Source organism: Thamnophis sirtalis, unplaced genomic scaffold, assembly GCF_051295495.1.
Source record: "Thamnophis sirtalis isolate CommonGarterSnake01/CBP01778 unplaced genomic scaffold, rThaSir2_p1.2 scaffold_4, whole genome shotgun sequence".
NCBI classification, from domain to species: domain Eukaryota; kingdom Metazoa; phylum Chordata; class Lepidosauria; order Squamata; family Natricidae; genus Thamnophis; species Thamnophis sirtalis.
The window spans coordinates 140712493-140731347 of NW_028261384.1; the positions used below are offsets into that span (position 1 = coordinate 140712493).

The following is an 18855-nucleotide window of genomic DNA, read 5'->3' on the forward strand; positions in this document are numbered from 1 at the left end:
CCACAACTTCTGAAGGCAAGTCCTTCCACTCATGAATGGTCCTCACTGTTAGGAAGTTTCTCCTTAGTTCCAGCTTGCTTCTCTCCTTGTTGAGTTTCCGTCCGTTGCTCCTTCTGCTACCTTCTCCTGGTGCTTTGGAGAATAGCTTGATTCCCTCTTCTTTGGGGCAGCCCCTCAAATTTTGGAACATTGCGATCATGTCACTCCCCTAGACCTTCTTTTGAGGACAACAGAGTTGGAAGGGATCTCTTCCCTAAACACCTATCTATCCAACTTTCTCAATTTGGGGACCAAATATATTGGAATTGAATTCGCCATTGTCCTCAGCGGTCAGCTATGGAGATACTAGAGAAGGTAGCTTCCTCATCAGGTGAGCTGTTGGGTCTCTGTTGAGTTCAAATGACTACCTACATACATCCAAGGGTCTCCATCTCTTTGAAGCTTCTGAAGATATGACATCACACATCACATTCCAGGTTTAAAGAGGTCAACCGTGGCAGGCAGAAGAAGAAAAAAGTGGACATCTTCTCCGTATGTTGACCAGACAGCAAGTATAGGATAGAACAACAGAGTTGGAAGGGACCTTGAAGGTCTTCTAGTCCAACCCCCTGCTTAGGCAGGAAACCCTACACCACTTCAGACAAATGGTTATTTGAATAGCTGGATTGGCCGCACAACACACAACTGAAAAGATAGATTCACCTAAAGTCATCTCAACGAGCCTCTTCCTTCTAAAGGACCACACCTTTGCCCAAGACGCAGTTGTATCTTCTCACAAAGTCTTATATCCTAAACCAGGCGTGTCCAACTGTGGCCACTTGAAGACTTGTGGACTTCAACTCCCAAAATTCCCCAGCCTTCTCCAAAAGAGAGTAGTATCTTCTCACAAAGTCATATGTTCTACACTAGGGGTGTCCATCCCTCTCCACTTGTGGACTTCAACTCCCAGAATCCGCCAATCTTGCCCAAAAGACAGTTGTATCTTCTCACAATTACATATATCCTACAGAATGGGCATCCAATCTTGTCCACTTGAAGACGTGTGGACTTCAACTCCCAAAATTTCCCAGTCTTGCCCCCAAAACAGTTGTGTCTTCTCACAAAGTCTTACATTCTACACTAGGGATATCCAACTTTGGCCACTTGTGGACTTCAGTTCCCAGAATTCTGGGGAATTCTGGGAACTGAAGTCCACAAGTCTTCAAGTGGCCAAGGTTGGACATCCCTGCCCTACACCATGAGAAGCCTGGAAGATCATTCTAAACTTCAGATGTGCAAGAAGATGTCCATCAAAACACCACACCCAGTCAAAGGAAGAGAAGGGGACCCTCCTGCTGCAAAGCCACACCAACCCTTGAAAATTATGGGATGGCCCAGGAGGTGACCTGAATGAACCAAGAGTTGGACCGAAACCCGGGATTTCCACCGGGGTTGAAAAATGAAACCCTACCTTGTAGAGAGGATGGCACATTGGAAGTTGGTGAATGGTGGCTATGGTGAACACTTCCGCCAGCAGGTGCGTCCGGAGTATGTGGGTGAGCACCTGGTGGATGTGGAAGTCCGAATTGCGCACCCAGGTCTTGGCTAGGATCCAGTCCCATTCCGGATCGCTGGGCAAGAAGATGGGGGATGAGGAAGATTGGCTGAGCTGGGAAAAAGAACAGAAATCAATCTATTGGATGGATGGATGGATGGATGGATGGATGGATGGATGGATGGATGGATGGATGGATGGATGGATGGATGGATGGATGGATGGATGGATGACGGACGGAATGACGGATGGAATGACGGATGGACGGATGGACAGATGGACGGACGGACGGATGATTGGATAGATGGATGGATGGATGGATGACTGGATGGACGGACAGATAATTGACTGGATGGATGGATAGATGGATGGATGGATAGATAGATGGATGAATGGACAGGTGGCTGGATGGATGACTGGATGGGCAGATGGGCGGATGGACAGATGGAGGGATGGAGGGATGGAGGGATGGAGGGATGGAGGGATGGAGGGATGGACGGATGGACGGATGGACGGATGGACGGATGGACGGATGGACGGATGGACGGATGGACGGATGGACGGATGGACAGATGGATGGACAGACAGCTGACTGAATGGATGGATAGATGGATGGACAAATGGATGGATGGATGACTGGGTGGGCGGATGGACAGATGGACAGACGGACGGACAGACGGACGGACGGACGGACGGATGGATGGATGGATGGATGGATGGATGGACAGATGGACAAATGGGTGGGTGGATGACTGGGTGGATGGATGGACGGATGGATGGATGGACGGACAGATGGATGGATGGATGGATGGATGGACAGATGGTCTGGATGGATGGATGGATGGATGGATGGATGGGAGACATCATACCTGGATGGCCAGAGGCATGAGGTGTCCTTCAGAGGACAAGTGTAGCAAACACAATGGAGCTGCTATATGCTGTAGACGTCCATTATTTAGCCCTGGAGAAAGGCCTTCCAAGATGTGGTAGTCCATCAGGAAGATCCGCTGCTTCTGGGGAGAACCAAGAAGAAGAAACTCAGACATGGAAGTGAGGATAAGTAGGGCGACCAAATTCCAGGAAATGTGTGTGTATTGTCTGTGTCTGTGTGTGTGTGTTGTGTATCTCCCAAGAAGATCCCTTGAAAGCATGAAGTACCCTCTTCCTTACATTCAGCTCCTCCTGCAGGGTGGTGGAGTCACTGAGCGATGCGGCGACCATCTCTTGAGTCACGGGAAAATTAGACGGGATCTGGGCACATAACCGGATGAGAGTCGGGTTCAGCCCATTTAAGAATTGATAGCCGAAGAATTCGTCCCTCTTCCAATATTCCACGACATGCTCTGGAACAAGGAATACAGAACAGAATAGCAAAGTTGGGAGGGACCTGGGAGGTCTCCTAGTCCAACCCTCTGTTCAAGCAGGAAACCCTTTAGCTTTTCAGATAAGTGGTTCTCCAATCTCTCCTTAAAATCCTCCAGTGATAGGACACCCACAACTTCTGGTGGCAAGCTGTTCCCCTGGTTAATTGTCCACACTTAGGAAATTTATCCTTAATTCCTTAATGCTTCTCTCCTTGATTCGTTTCCATCTGTTGCTTCTTACTGCAAGGCTTGGTTTCAAAATGTTGCTGTACTTTCCTCCCTCCAGTAGGTGGCTTTTACAACCCCTCAATACGATCAAATCAATAACTTGTCAAAAGTTATCAAAAACCAAACCAAAAGCTCTAAATCCACACGGAGAATTTCCGAATCTTTTCCTTTTGTTATTTTAAGTTCCAATTATATTGATCAACATCTTCTTGGGCTTAGTGTTTTAGTCACTGGTGGGGGGGGTTCCCCATTTTTTCCCTCCCTCCGTGTTCCAAGTGACAATTATCCACAACGGGAAAAAAAATTAAGCTCCAAATTTTAATTCTTTTTTTACCCTTGAATTGGCCGATCTTTCTCTGGCCCCAACCCTCTGTCCATAACACTGCTCCTGCTCCAAACTTATTCCGGTTGCCCCAGCTTCAGAGCGGTCATTTAAAGATGGCCACCACACCTGCCATTAATCTTTGGAGAGCTTGTTTCTGACCTGTTGAGGAGCTTGCCTCACTCCTCACAGTCACCCGAAATGCCTCTCCTTGTTCCCTGACCCTTCAAGATGGTTCTGGTCTGAAGACCACTCAACAACGGTTTGCCAGCTGGGTTTTTGCGTAGCTCCTCGGAGTTCGCTATTTCCCCAGCCATTCTCACCGCTACGCTTTCGGTTTTCCCCCGTTCATTGCTTCTTCTCTTGCCCTCAGGTGCTTTGGAGAATAGGTTGACCCCCCCCTGTTCTTTGGGGCAGCCCCTCAAATATCAATATCAGAAAACGGCCATCATGACCCCCCCGGTTCTTCTCTTCATTGGAAATTATCAGAAGGAGGATCTGTCAGGTGCCACTTCTAATGGGCTTTGAGCTGCTAACCATCACATTACCTGACATCTCTGTCTTGTTAAACCAGAAAACCTTCTTGATGTCCTCCAGGTCCTCCCAGGATTCTTGTCGATCCGAATAGCCCTTCAGCTTGAGTTCCACTGCTCTGAGACAAAGAGAAAAGCAGGATTGGATCGTGTCTCCTACAGTACCTGATGATGTTAGTTAGTTGGGTTCTAAAACGTCTGCAAGAAAACAAGGTAGCTCCGGGAGCAACCAAGGACCCCCACAGCCGTCGCCCTCTTCCCCCTCCCCCCTCCTCTTCCTCCTCCTCCCCCCACCCCCATCTCTCATCTTTCCACAAACCCCAAACTTTTCTAGCACAGATGTTCCCTAGTTGGGTCATGAAATATCTGCAAGAAAGCCATCAAGCTCAGAGAGCACCAAAAAAAAACCTCACGATCTTCCTCCTACTCTTTCCCTTCCTCCTCCTTACAAACCCTGCTCCCTTGTAGCACTGATGATGTTACCTAGTTGGGTCATGAAACGTCTGCAGAGAAAGAACGAAGTTTGGAGACCACCAAGGACGTCATCGTCCTCATCTTCCTCTATGGATACCCCTAAAGATCAGACCAAGGTTTTTTGGTGCCCCCCCCACAAACCAACAAGACAAGACAATCATTTCACAAGGCCGCCGTTTAAAAATAAAGTTCATTTTTTTAAAATTTTGGATGTATAATGAGTACCGTATTTTTCAGACTATAAGACGCACCGGAATATAAGACGCATCAAGGTTTCGAAGAGGCAAATTTAAAAAAAAGTTTTTGCACTCTGCAAACCTCCCAAAAACGGTCCGTTTTTTGCAAAAATGGGCCCATTTTTTTAAAAAATGGCCTTTAGGAGGCTGGGTAGAGTGTTCCTGTGAAGGGGCAAAAACAAGCAAAAAATGGCCCGTTTTCCGCAAAAACAGGCCTGTTCTTTGTCAAAAAAAGGGCATTAGGAAGCTTCTAGATTGCTCCTGGTGGCTGAGAGGGGCAGAATTGAGCAAAAACGGGCCATTTTTTGCTCATTTCTGCCCTCCCCAGCCCCCAGACCTCTCTGAAAGCCTCCTGAAGGCTATTCACGCCCGTTTCAGGAGGCAAAAAATGCTGTATTCAGTGTATGACATATCCAGATTTTCAGCCTCTTTTTGAGGGGAAAAGGGGCATCTTATACTCCGAAAAATACGGTAGTTTGGATGTATAACTAAGTAGTTCGCGTATAATGAACTACTTGATGTGTTTAAAAAATGCACGTGAAACTCTAAATGGTAAAGGAAAACTGGAAATTCAGAGGGAAGACTTAGAACAAGGGGGAGGAGAACAGGAGATAGAAAAGGGACTTAATGAAGAACAAGAAGATACTACAGAAGGAAAAGAGATTGAAAAAGGAAAATACACAGATGATTGAATTGGGATTTACAATGACACACCAAAAGTGGCCTCAAAGAAGGGGAAATTAAACAGCAAAGGTGGGAATAATGGGCAAAGACTGTGGGGGAAAACTGGGGGAAGTTACTAAAACAATAGAATTAAAAGGGAGAAGAAAGATTGGGAAGAAAAAATATAGAAACTACAAGAAAAAGAAAAAGCTAGGCGAATGGGTGGAAGGAAGAGAATATTAAAGAAGTGGAGTTCCTGAGAGATTACGAGGAAATGGTTGAAAGGAGGAAAGAAGGAAAAGGATATACTAATAGAATAGAATGAAATAATATAGAGAATATGATGTGAGTGAAACCGATTAATACCATTAATTGTGGATAATTGACTAAGTGAAATGTTTACTATCTAAAATTTAATTTGAGGATATATCAGTGGTGGGGTCCAGGTACGAACCGGTACGGATGGACTGGTAGTAGCCGGGAGCAGCTGACAGTGTACCGGAACGGTGGCTGGTTTGGCCCGCGTTCTATACCTGTTTTTAAAGCAACCGGCCAATTACACACTCACGCACAGCGTCTGGCGCCTGCACAACCTCCAACAAGCAGCCGGGTATCGCAGGGGCAGTGGAGTTTGCATTCGTGCGCAGTGTGCATGCACGAACAGGACGCCTGGCCCCGTGAGCAGCGTACCGGTAGCGACGGGGAGAGGAACCCACCACTGGGATATATGTTATCGATAGTAAAACAGAACAATGGATGGAAATGATACGTTGAATTTGATTAACTCGGAGGGGCAAATAACGATATTGTTTAAAGAAGAAATTAAAATTCAGCGGGAAAATATGGAAAGAAACGAGAGAAGATGTAAAGGGAGGGAAACCCAGAAAAGAAGTTAAAATATGTAACGAAAGTTTTTTTAAAAAAAGTTTGTTTCATCAAAAAAATCAAAAAAATAAAGTTCATTCGGCATCGCAAACGAGCGAGAGTCTTCCGGTCCCATCGCGAAACCTACTTGCTCTTGGAATTTTCATGGAAGATGGCCGCCTTGATGCAGGAGAATTTGACGTTGGTCTCCAGCTCCTCAGACGAGTTGACGTCTAGACAATACGGCACTCCCGGAGCAAACTCTTTCCACCTAAAGCAGCCAACATTAGTCGTGTGGAGAACCGGAAGATCCCAAGGAGTAGGGCAAAAAAGACAAGATGGTGGCCATATTGCCCCGCCCCTTTTGATAATATGGACTTTGACGGCAGAATCGTGGCATTTCGGGTTGTTGGTTTTTTTGACACCTCTCTGTAGAACTGCCCTAACATTTCACAGGAGATTTTTCTGAACTTAATCTAGAATTTAGAATTTAGAATTTAGAATTGATTTTATTTGTAGGCCGCCCTTTTCCCTGGGGGGACTCAGGGCGGCTCACAGAAACCAGGGAAGGGGAAATACAACACTAAGACGACAACACATAATAAAATAATAAGCAACATGCATACAACATTCGGGCGGGGTAGTGGTCCTTATCCCCAGGCCTGACGGGCGAGCCAGTTCTTCAAGGCTATGCGGAAGGCCTGGACGGTGGAGAGGGTACGAATCTCTACGGGGAGCTCGTTCCAAAGGGTCGGGGCCGCTGCTGAGAAGGCCCTCCTCCTTGTAGTTGCCAGCCGACACTGGCTGGCCGATGGAGTACGGAGGAGGCCTAACCTATGAGATCTTATAGGTCGTAGGGAGGTAATTGGCAGAAGGCGGTCTCTCAAGTATCCAGATCCACTGCCATGTAGGGCTTTATGGGTGATCAGTAGCACCTTGAAGCGCATCCGGAGATCGACAGGTAGCCAGCGCAGCTCGCGGAGGATAGGTGTAATGCGGGTGAATCGGGGTGCACCCGCGATCACTCGCGCGGCTGCGTTCTGCACTAACTGAAGTCGCCGGATGCACCTCAAGGGCAGCCCCATGTAGAGCACGTTGCAGTATTCCAGCCTAGAAATCACGAGGGCCCGAGTGACTGTTGTGAGGGCCTCCCGGTTCAGGTAGGGTCGCAACTGGCGCACCAGGCGTACCTGGGCGAATGCCCCCCTGGTCACAGCCGCTATATGATGGTCGAATGACAGCTGTGGGTCCAGGAGGACTCCCAAGTTGCGAACCCTCTCTGAGGGGTGTAAAATTTGACCCCCCAGCCTGAGTGTTGGATTAATGGCCAAATTTTTGGGAGGGAAACACAACAGCCACTCGGTCTTTTCTGGGTTGAGCACAAGCTTGTTAATCCTCATCCAGTCCATGACGGCTTCAAGTCCCCGGTCCATCACGTCAACCGCTTCATTGATTTGGCACGGGGCGGACAGATACAATTGAGTATCGTCCGCGTATTGATGGTATCTAATCCCGTGCCTACGGATGATCTCTCCCAGCGGTTTCATGTAAATGTTAAATAGTAGGGGGGATAAGACCGAACCCTGCGGCACCCCATATTTCAGGGGCCTTGGGGACGATCTCTGCCCTCCCACTAACACCGACTGCGACCTGTCCGAGAGGTAGGAGGAGAACCACCGTAACACGGTGCCTCCCACTCCCACCTCCCGCAGTCTTCGCAGAAGGATACCATGGTCGATGGTATCGATCTGCCATTTCTTTCCTTAAAAAGACGTTTTTTTGGAATAGTTCTCCTCTTGTGTCAGCTGTTAGGGTTTTTGGTGAGTGACATCAAAAAAAAACAACTGTACCACAATGAGAAAGGGATCATTCTTGGCCAACACACATACATACACACACAACCCTAAAACCAGCAAACAGAAAAGGACACAGGAAGTCCACGACTTACAACAGCTCGCTTAGGGACCACTCGGAGTTACAACGGCACTGAAAAAAGGGACTTATGACCATTTTTCACCCTTACGACTCTGGGAGCATTCCCATGATCATGTGATCAAGCTTCAGATGCATGGCCACTGACTCATATTTATGACGGACACAGTGAACCCGGAGACACATGATTTTCCCTTTTGCGACCTTCCGACAAGCAAAGTGAAAGGTGGAAGCCAGATTCACTTAATGACCAAGTTACTAATTTAGCGACGAGCAATTCATTAAATTAAGCAGATGTAGCGATTCGCGTAACAAATGTGGTGAGAAAGGTCGTAAAACGAGACAAAACTCACTTCAGAAATGTCTCACTTGGCAACATAAATTTGGGGCTCAATGGCCCCCAAAGTCGTAAGTCGAGAATTGCCTGTATGGTCCTTCGTCCAGAAAAATATTTTGGAAAATGGCACCTCCAATTCCCCTGCTTACCAATAGGATAAATCAGAATCGGAGAAGGCTGTTTCGTGTCATCGGACATTAGATGTGCGCGTATATCAGAGGGTCTTTACCTCTAATATAAGCATAAACATGACAAAATAAATAAATAAATACAAAATTATGCTTATACCCACCGATATTATATGGCACGGAGAAACAACACAGTCTAGTTCAGATGTATACATGTAAAAAGACAAGAGAAACGAATCTTGCAAGTTTACCAGATGAATGGCATAAGGAACAAAACTGTTACAGAATCAGGAGTCCTGATAGAAATACTCCGAAACCCTCCCAGAGGGGGGCAACAGAAAGAGACCATGAAGTGGGCGTGTGGGGTCCCTAACGATGCTTCAAGCTTTAAGCACCTAGCCCTGATAAACAACATCCTGATTAATGGGAAGCGAGCTTCCTATAATCTTCTCTGCTGTCCTCACCACTCTCTGTAGGGGCTTTCTATCGGAGACACTGCAGCCACCAAACCAAACAGGGATGCTGTTTGTTAAACTGCTCTCAATTGTGTCTCTGTAAAAAGTGATCAGGACAGAAGGACAAAGAGGTGCTCTCCTCATCCGACGAAGGAAAAGTAGATGCTGGTTTGGATGCTTCACTAAGGAGACATGTGGAGAGACCAATTCAGACTGTTAGTTATCTGCCCCCCTCCCCAATGCTTAATACTGTGGACCACCTCTTGGATACGTCCTTGATACTGAGTGGAGTATGACCATGCTGGTTCTTTCTAAAATCTATGATGATCTCCTTTGTTTTATTAAACAAAGCTTCCTATAATCTTCTCCACTGTCCTCACCACTCTCTGTAGGGACTTTCTATCGGAGACACTGCAGCCACCAAACCAAACAGGGATGCTGTTTGTTAAACCGCTCTCAATTGTGTCTCTGTAAAAAGTGATCAGGACAGAAGGACAAAGAGGTGCTCTCCTCATCCGACGAAGGAAAAGTAGATGCTGGTTTGGATGCTTCACTAAGGAGACATGTGGAGAGACCAATTCAGACTGTTAGTTATCTGCCCCCCTCCCCGATGCTTAATACTGTGGACCACCTCTTGGATACGTCCTTGATACTGAGTGGTGTATGACCATGCTGGTTCTTTCTAAAATCTATGATGATCTCCTTTGTTTTATTAAACAAAGCTTCCTATAATCTTCTCCACTGTCCTCACCACTCTCTGTAGGGACTTTCTATTGGAGGTACTGCGGCTACCAAATCAAACAGGGATGCAGTTGGTTAAAATGCTCACAATCGTGCATCTGTTAAAAGTGGCCAGGACAGAAGGAGAAAGAGGTGCTCTCCTCATCCGACACAGGAAATGCAGACGCTGGTTTGCATGGTTCACTAAGGATGACATGTGGAGAGACCAGTTCAGATTGTTAGTCTGCCCCCCCCCCCCCCCCAATGCTTAATACGGTGGACCACCTCTATGGCTACATCCTTGCTACTGAGTGGAGTATGACCATGCTGGTTCTTTCTAAAATCTATGATGATCGCCTTTATTTTATTAAACAAAGCTTCCTATAATCTTCTCCACTGTCTTCATCACTGTCCTCATAAAATCTATGATGATCGCCTTTGTTTTATTAAACAAAGCTTCCTATAATCTTTTCCACTGTCCTCACCACCCTGTCCTCATAAAATCTATGATGATTGCCTTTGTTGTATTAACATGTAGAATCAGGTTCTGAGATCCAGGTTTGAACTAGCAACATCAGGGGCAAAAAAAAGTCAAGATGGCCAAGAGGTCCACCCCTTTCTTACAGTGTTGAGTTTCAATCTTGGTTCTTTGAGCCTCTAAATTGCACCCACCGGTAGATATCCTGTCTCTGCTGAAGTTCTTCTTTCCGATGTTGTTGCAACCTCGGCAGAGAATCCATGGCTGGTGTCTTCGCTGCGGGGAGAGTAACCAAGTTGGAGGTTAGCCAGAGGAACCAGCTGCCTCCTCAAGAGATCCCTCAAAGTAGATCCTGGACATCCTAACTAGTGAAATTCACTGGGTGATCTTTTCTAAGAGCATTGTCCATTTGGAGCTCGATAAATTTGCAGTGCAGATAAATCCTCAACGTACAACTTAGGATCATTTTTTCACACTTAACGACCAGCATCTCCATGGTCACACAATCCAAATACAGATGTTTGGCAACTCCTATTAATGATGGTCGCAGTGTCCCGGGGTCCTGTGATCCCCTTTTGTGACCTTCTGAAAGCAATGGGAAAGCCAGATTCACTTAACCATCTTATGAACGTACCGTATTTTTTGGAGTATAAGATGCACGTTTTTACCTCAAAGAAGAGGGTGAAAATCCTGATGCATCTTATACACCGAATACAGCAATTTTGGCCTCCTGAAACCCCTTTGCAAAAATGGCCATGCATAGCCTTTAGGAGGCTCCCAGAGTGCTCCTGGGGGCTGGGGAAGGCAAAAATGATTGGGAAACGGGTCAATTTTTGCTCGTTTTTGCGCCCTCCAGCCCTCAGGAGCACTCTACAAGATTCCTAAAGGCTATGTATGTCCTTTTTTTGGCAAAACGCATTTTTGTGAAAAACGGCCCAGTTTGGGGAGTTCTGCAGAGTACAAAAACTTTTTTTTAATTTGCCTCTTCAAAATATTGGTGCGTCTTATACTCCTGTGCGTCTTATACTCTGAAAAATATGGTAACTGCAGGTATTCTGTCAGAGTATGCACAGTGTGACTATGTCAGACAACCCAGGAGCAAATACAGTAAACAGAGGTTTGAAATTTAAATAGTGGTTTTGTCTATAAAGAATATATACATACATGTACTTTAGTCAGACCTCAAACAATCAGCAATTACAGCAGGGAAGCACATACCGAGAGAGAGATACGCCCCAACAGGGCCTCTTCTTATTACAGGCTCTTAAAGTGATATCAGCCCAAAGACCTTGCTGACTCATTCCCAGCATTACATCATTGTAGCAGCTGTTCAGCACTTAAATCATTACCCTGACAAGATTCACTTAGAGACTCCAGGTGAGAAAGGTCATAAAATGGAGCTGAACTCACTTGAACAAAATGTCTCATTTAGCAACAGAAGTGTTGGGCTCAATGGCAGTTGTAATGCGAGGATTACCTTTGATGAGTGTTGATGGGAACCAGAAAACCACAATTTAGCTTTTTCCCCTTGAGTAGATCTACTTACCAGTTCCTTCTCTCAGCTCTAGTGGCCAGGAGTCCTCTATCCACTGGTAGCAAGGGAAGTTGTAGGTCACCTCTTCCGCCGACATCACCGTGACAAAATCGCAATACCAGTGGTCTGATTTATCGTCCTTCAAAGCCTCTTTCTGGAGACGGAGGAGAACGATCTCCCCCAGGGGGCATTCACAAGTGATTTCGTATTCGGTCTCCTGCCGTCAATGGACACATCCGGAAAGGCACCATGAGAAATAAAAGAAGGAGTTTCATGAGTCTGAGGAACCTCAAGAGGTTCTGTAAGCGACCCTTCCATTCACCCTTCCATTCTCTGCTAAGCCTGGAGAAATTGGATGGCGGGGAATGACCGGTGAGGAGCAGGGGTGGGGTCCTGTCAATTTAACCACCGGTTCAGTGATCAAGTGTTTCACGCTGCACAATTTAGAATAGAAATTAGAATATAAGGGTAGAATTTAAAATAGAATTTAGAATAGAATAGAATTTAGAATAGGGTAGAATCTAGGATAGAATAGAATAGAATAGAATAGAATTTAGAATAGGGTAGAATTTAGAATAGAATAGAATAGAATAGAATTTAGAATAGGGTAGAATTTAGAATAGAATAGAATAGAATAGGAATAGAACAGAACAGAATTTAGAATAGAATTTAGAATAGAATTTAGAATAGAATTTAGAATAGAATTTAGAATAGAATTTAGAATAGAATTTAGAATAGAATTTAGAATAGAATTTAGAATAGAATTTAGAATAGAATTTAGAATAGAATTTAGAATAGAATTTAGAATAGAAGAGAATTTAGAATATAATAGGGTAGAATTTAGAACAGAATTTAGAATAGAATTTAGAATAGAATAGGGTAGAAGAATAGAATAGAATAGAATAGAATAGAATAGAATAGAATAGAATAGAATAGAATAGAATAGAATTTAGAATAGGGTAGAATTTAGAATAGAATAGAATTTAGAATAGGGTAGAATTTAGAATAGAATAGAATAGAATAGAAAAGGAATAGAATAGAACAGAATTTAGAACAGAATTTAGAATAGAATTTAGAATAGAATAGGGTAGAAGAATAGAATAGAATAGGGTAGAATTTAGAATAGAATAGAATAGAATTTAGAATAGGGTAGAATTTAGAATAGAATAGAATAGGGTAGAATTTAGAATAGAATAGAATAGGAATAGAATAGAACAGAATTTAGAATAGAATTTAGAATAGAATTTAGAATAGAATTTAGAATAGAATTTAGAATAGAATTTAGAATAGAATTTAGAATAGAATTTAGAATAGAATTTAGAATAGAATTTAGAATAGAATTTAGAATAGAATTTAGAATAGAAGAGAATTTAGAATATAATAGGGTAGAATTTAGAATAGAATTTAGAATAGAATATAGAATAGAATAGGGTAGAAGAATAGAATAGAACAGAACAGAATAGAATTTAGAAGAGAAGAGAAAACAGTTAGAAGGGACCTTGGAGGTCTTCTAGTCCAACCCTCCTGCTCAAACAGAAGAGCTTATATGTCATGTCAGATATAAGAGCCGAGGTGGCGCAGTGGTTAGGGTGCAGTACTGCAGGCCACTTCAGCTGACTGTTATCTGCAGTTCAGTGGTTCTAATCTCACCGGCTCAGGGTTGACTCAGCCTTCCATCCTTCCGAGGTGGGTGAAATGAGGACCCGGATTGTTGTTGGGGGCGATATGCTGACTCTGTAAACCGCTCAGAGAGGGCTGAAAGCCCTATGAAGCGGTATATAAGTCTAACTGCTATTGCTATGTCAGATAAATGCTTTTTCCGGTCTCTTCTTAAAAACCTCCAGCCTGGGAGCACCCACAACGGAACCCCATAGTGTTGTGCAATCAGGCAAGAAACACAAAAAATAAAAGCCACACTCTTTACAAGTCCACCTCAAAGGCGAGAAGGCCAAAATTTCACAACGTGGAAATGATCGGCGTAAACCAAGATTCCGTCGCATTTCAGCCGAAGTCATGAAGGAAAGAAGGACCACACCTTGTTAAGGAGGCCACCAAGATAAACACCACCACCCCTAACCAGGGTTAAGGGACCTGTCCACATCATGTCCCCACTGACCCATTTCGATGTTAGCCCGTTTACAAATCCTGGTTCGTTTGCGTGTTTCCCTTCCCAACCTGTCTGACTGCGCAAACGAGGATCCCGACAATGGGATCCACCCTGGATCCCTGGGAGATACCATGGGCTTGTGCCTCCCCTCTGGTTGCTGGCAAGGATCTCCCAGGCCACCTGGACGTCTTCCACAGGTGAGGATCCCCCATCAGATGTACCCAGAGGAAGAACGGGAAAAAACAGAGTCACTTTTTGCAATCGAGTTCCACGGAGTTGAGTTTACTCCAAAGTGAGCATAGGGATGCCTGCGAGTTTAACACGGGGAGGATATTGGGTCTCTTGGTGCTTCAAAACTGAGTCCTGTTGCAAGGAAGAGGACAGGACAGAAGAGGAGTGGAGTGGAGTGGAGTGGAGTTGAGTCCAATAGAGTGGAGTGAAGTAGAGTAGAGTATAGAGTAGAATTTAGACTAGAATAGAATAAAATAGAATAGAACAGAATTTAGAATAGAAGAGGGTAGAATTTAAAATAGAATTTAGAATAGAATAGAATTTAGAATAGAAAAGGGTAGAATTTAGAATAGATTAGAATAGAATAGAATTTAGAATAGAATAGAATAGGAATAGAATAGACTTTATAATAGAATAGAATAGAAATAGAATAGAATAGAACAGAATAGAACAGAACAGAATTTAGAATAGAATTTAGAATAGAATTTAGAATAGAATTTAGAATAGAATTTAGAATAGAATTTAGAATAGAATTTAGAATAGAATTTAGAATAGAATTTAGAATAGAATTTAGAATAGAATTTAGAATAGAATTTAGAATAGAATAGGGTAGAATTTAGAATACAATAGAATTTAGAATAGAATAGAATAGGGTAGAATTTAGAATAGAATAGAATTTAGAATAGAATAGAATTTAGAATAGAATAGAATTTAGAATAGAATGGAATAGAATTTAGAATAGAAATTAGAATAGAATATAAGGGTAGAATTTAAAATAGAATTTAGAATAGAATAGAATTTAGAATAGGGTAGAATTTAGAATAGAATAGAATAGAATAGAATAGAATAGAATAGAATAGGGTAGAATTTAGAATAGAATAGAATTTAGAATAGAATAGAATTTAGAATAGAATAGAATTTAGAATAGAATAGAATTTAGAATAGAATAGAATTTAGAATAGAATAGAATAGAATTTAGAATAGAAATTAGAATAGAATATAAGGGTAGAATTTAAAATAGAATTTAGAATAGAATAGAATTTAGAATAGGGTAGAATTTAGAATAGAATAGAATAAGAATAGAATAGAACTTAGAATATAATAGGGTAGAATTTAGAATAGAATTTAGAATAGAATAGGGTAGAAGAATAGAAGGGAATTTAGAAGAGAAGAGAATAACAGTTAGAAGGGACCTTGGAGGTCTTCTAGTCTAGTTCAAGGAGGAAACCCTACACCACTTCAGACAAACACTAGTCTCATCTCTTCTTAAAAACTTCCAGTGTCAGAGCATTCACAACTTCTGGAGGCAAGTTGTTCCCCTGATTGTTAATTGTTTCTAATTTCTGAAGCCCATAGCATCTCTCTCTCTCTCTCTCTCTCTCTTCTCTCTCTCTCTCTCTCCCTCCGTCCCTCCCTCCCTCCTCCTGCCCCCCCCTCTCCCTGCAGCCCCCCCCCGAGGTAAAAAGTGAGCAGATCTCATATTTTGAAGGCATCTATGATAGGATCCATCAACCCACCATGTCTCCACGGAAACAAGGACTCCGGGTGCCCAGCGTGGTTTTGGGACTCTCGCCTTCGGTGCCCACCAAGGTGACAGAAGTTGAATCGAAGGTGCCCAAATCGCAAACGTTGCCCGTCGTAACTCGCACCTTGTATGCGGCCATGATGGAAATTGGCCTTCTTGCAGGGTGGCCTTTGGTCCTGTCCCCTCCACTCCAAGGATGGAGACTATAAAACGTGTCAAGCGTTTCCCTGCTTATAAGACAATCGCTCTCCCAGCCCGACTCCACCCCAGGGTGCTACGATGCTCCTCACCCACCCCAGAAATAATATCTGTCAGATTATTATCTTGAGTGGCAAACAGTTACGCAAACGCTAGAGAAAGAGGAACTACATTTGCACGGGTGACAACAACAGCTCGTTGGAGGAGAAGGGAGGGGGCTCCTCCCAATCCCCTCCCCTCCCCATATGGCACCCTCTTAAAGGAGGGCTTGGCATGTCCAAAGCACAAAAATCCAGCGGGAAGCTCCGTCTCTAGGTGTTTGACCACCGAAGAGGTAATTTGGAGACATTGCAGGAATGCTGAAGGAACTGCCTTCAAAGGTCTGGAAGATAATGTGCGTGTGGCCGGTTCCCGTTTCAACGTTATCTGGAGCAGACTTCCTGTTGTCCTTCCCGTTTTTTTCCCCCTACACTTGTAGCTGGTTTTATTACACCAGGGAACAGATTCTCACCTACAGGAAGCTGGGTAGAATGGAGGGATGGCTAATGTTTTGACATATTTTGATCCCGTCGCAAAGATGGGAGTCCCATGCAAATGAATCCTTTTCCCTCCGCCAGTCACCCTCGGCCTCCGACTCAAAACCATTGGTTAGACTGTAAGCCACGAGTACATAGCCATCCTTAGGCGGCCTAATCAAGGATCCGCCAAGAACATTGCGTCAAAATTGACGGGGCAAGGCACTAGTAGTTGGTATATAAATAGAGAGCAAGCCCCCACTCTGTGCTAGCACAGATGGCGTTGCCTAGTTGGGTCGTGAAATGTCTGCAAGAAAATAGCCAAGCTCAGAGAATACCAGGGACCTCACCAGTCATCTTCCTCCTCCCCTCCTCCTCCTCCTCTTCTTCTCTGTAAACCCCATCTTTTAGGACTCATGATGTCAGCGAATTGGATCATGAAAGATCTGCAGAGAGTATCAAGGACCCCACAGTCATCTTCCTCCTCCTCCTCCTCCTCCCCTCCTCCTCCTCCTTCTCCTCTTCCCCCCCAAACCACACTCCCGTTGGGTCATGCAAGAAAACCACCAAGCTTATAGACCACCAAGGTCTCCACAGAGAAGGAGAAGAAGAAGAAGGGAGAAGGGAGAAGGGAGGAGAAGGAGAAGAAGGGAGAAGGAGAAGGGAGTAGGGAGTAGGGAGAAGGAGAAGAAGGAGAAGGGAGAAGGAGAAGGGAGAAGAAGGAGAAGGGAGAAGGGAGAAGAAGAGGAGGAGGAGGGGGATGGGGAGGAGAGGAGGAAGAGGAAGAAGAAGAGGAAGAAGAAGAAGAAAGAGAAGGAGGAGGAGGGGGGAGAAGGGAGAAGGGAGAAGAAGAAGAGGAGGAGGAGGAAGAAGAAGAAGAAGAAGGGAGAAGGGAGAAGGGAGAAGAGGAGGAGGAGGAGGAGGAAGAAGAGGAGGAGGAAGAAGAAGAAGGAGGAGGAGGAGAAGGAGAAAGGGGAATGGAGAAGAAGAGGAGGAGGAGGAAGAAGAAGAGGAGGAGGAGGAGGAAGAAGAAGAAGAAGAAGAAGAAGAAGAAGAAGAAGAAGGAGAAGGAGAAGGAGAAGGAGAAAGGGGAAGGGAGAAGAAGAGGAGGAGGAGGAGGGAGAAGGAGAAGGAGAAGAAGAAGAAGAAGAAGAAGAAGAAGAAGAAGAAGAAGAAGAAGAAGAAGAAGAAGAAGAAGAAGAAGAAGAGAGAAAAGGGAGGAGAAGGGAGAAGGGAGAAGGGAGAAGGGAGAAGGGAGAGGGAGAAGAAGAGGAGGAGGGGAGGAAGAGGAAGAAGAGGAGGAGGAAGAGGAAGAAGAGGAGGAGGAAGAAGGAGGAGGAGAAGGAGAAAGGGGAAGGGAGAAGAAGAGGAGTAAGAGGGAGAAGAAGAAGAAGAACAAGAAGAAGAACAAGAAGAAGAACAAGAAGAAAAGGACTGAGGGGTCCTTTGTGGTCTCTGACCTTAGTTGGTTTCTTGTAGACATTTCACGACCCAACTAGATAACCTCATCACGGCCAAGGAGTGACATTTGCTCTTAATTCATATTCGAGTGGTTGGCCTTGTCAATGTTGGCGGGAGGGATCTTAGAAGTCCTTTGATCGGGCTGTTTACTGTTGCCTTGTTTGGCAACTCCTCAACTGTGGTATTGTTTGCCTCTCAATTGTTGACCTGATGTTAATCCAGGAATTAATCTATGCTGATCTGGGTGTTGACTGCTGGGGGGGGGGGCAGATATTTTAGTCTTTGTGTTCTCCTTTTGACTTGTTGGTTGTCTCGTTCGCACACTACGTAGATGTTGTTTGTGTCTTTGTGTCTATTGCCAGAATTTCTGAACGGTTGGGCTTCTAAAGTGTGAAAGATCAAGCGTGGGGGGGTGGTCCACTTTTTGGTGTTACCAGTTGGCACTTGTCTAGTAGGACCTCCACACAATCCATATGACTTCTCACGGACAACTTCACACACTTACCCCCACCCCCCTTCAGCCTCACTCCGAATCCTCTCGTTGTCAGGCCTGCAATTATATCTATATTTAGAATTTTGGCCTGCCACACTTTCTCTTATTTCATTATGATGTTTTATTATATAGTTGATGTGAGGGGGGAATAGACAGGAGTAGGATTGTGGAATGTATTGTTGTCATTCTTTACTAGAAGCCAAGGTCGTCTTTTGTCTCTGTACTTTTACACCTGACCGGAAGCAGCTGGGTGTGGATGCCAGCGTGGCGGAAGAAGATGGGACCATGTGATGGATTGTGGGTGTGGGGGACAAGATCATGAACTTTTAACTGGGTGGGATTCTGATGTAATTTCCAGAATTGGGATTAACACAGATGTGCTAAGACGTCTGCTTTATTAAATTGGAACTTTAAGGATCGTTTTGCCTTGGACTCTGATTTAATTCTACATGATACTTGGAACGCTGACACTCGTGATCCGTTTTATCTCCTCCAACTGAAAGCAATCACAACGGCAGCCCGG

The 18855-nt window shown here is 44.4% G+C and overlaps 1 protein-coding gene across 2 annotated transcripts in view; it reads right to left on the bottom strand.

Moving 5' to 3' along the window:
* The window catches only part of LOC106553882 (polyunsaturated fatty acid lipoxygenase ALOX15B), a 21951-nt gene extending 6147 nt beyond the window's left edge, over nt 1–15804 (bottom strand). Inside the window, exons 1-8 of one of the 2 annotated variants that reach the window (XM_087712124.1) lie at nt 15658–15804; nt 11815–12016; nt 10463–10544; nt 6367–6489; nt 3997–4100; nt 2705–2877; nt 2404–2547; nt 1451–1648 (exon numbers count right to left, since the gene is read on the bottom strand). In XM_087712124.1, the coding sequence (XP_087568250.1) occupies nt 1451–1648; nt 2404–2547; nt 2705–2877; nt 3997–4100; nt 6367–6489; nt 10463–10544; nt 11815–12016; nt 15658–15804 (1173 nt within the window). Of the gene's footprint in view, nt 1–1450; nt 1649–2403; nt 2548–2704; nt 2878–3996; nt 4101–6366; nt 6490–10462; nt 10545–11814; nt 12020–15657 lie in introns of both variants that reach the window. The other variant, XM_087712123.1, reaches the window with a different exon arrangement.
* Between the last annotated feature and the right edge of the window lie 3051 nt (nt 15805–18855).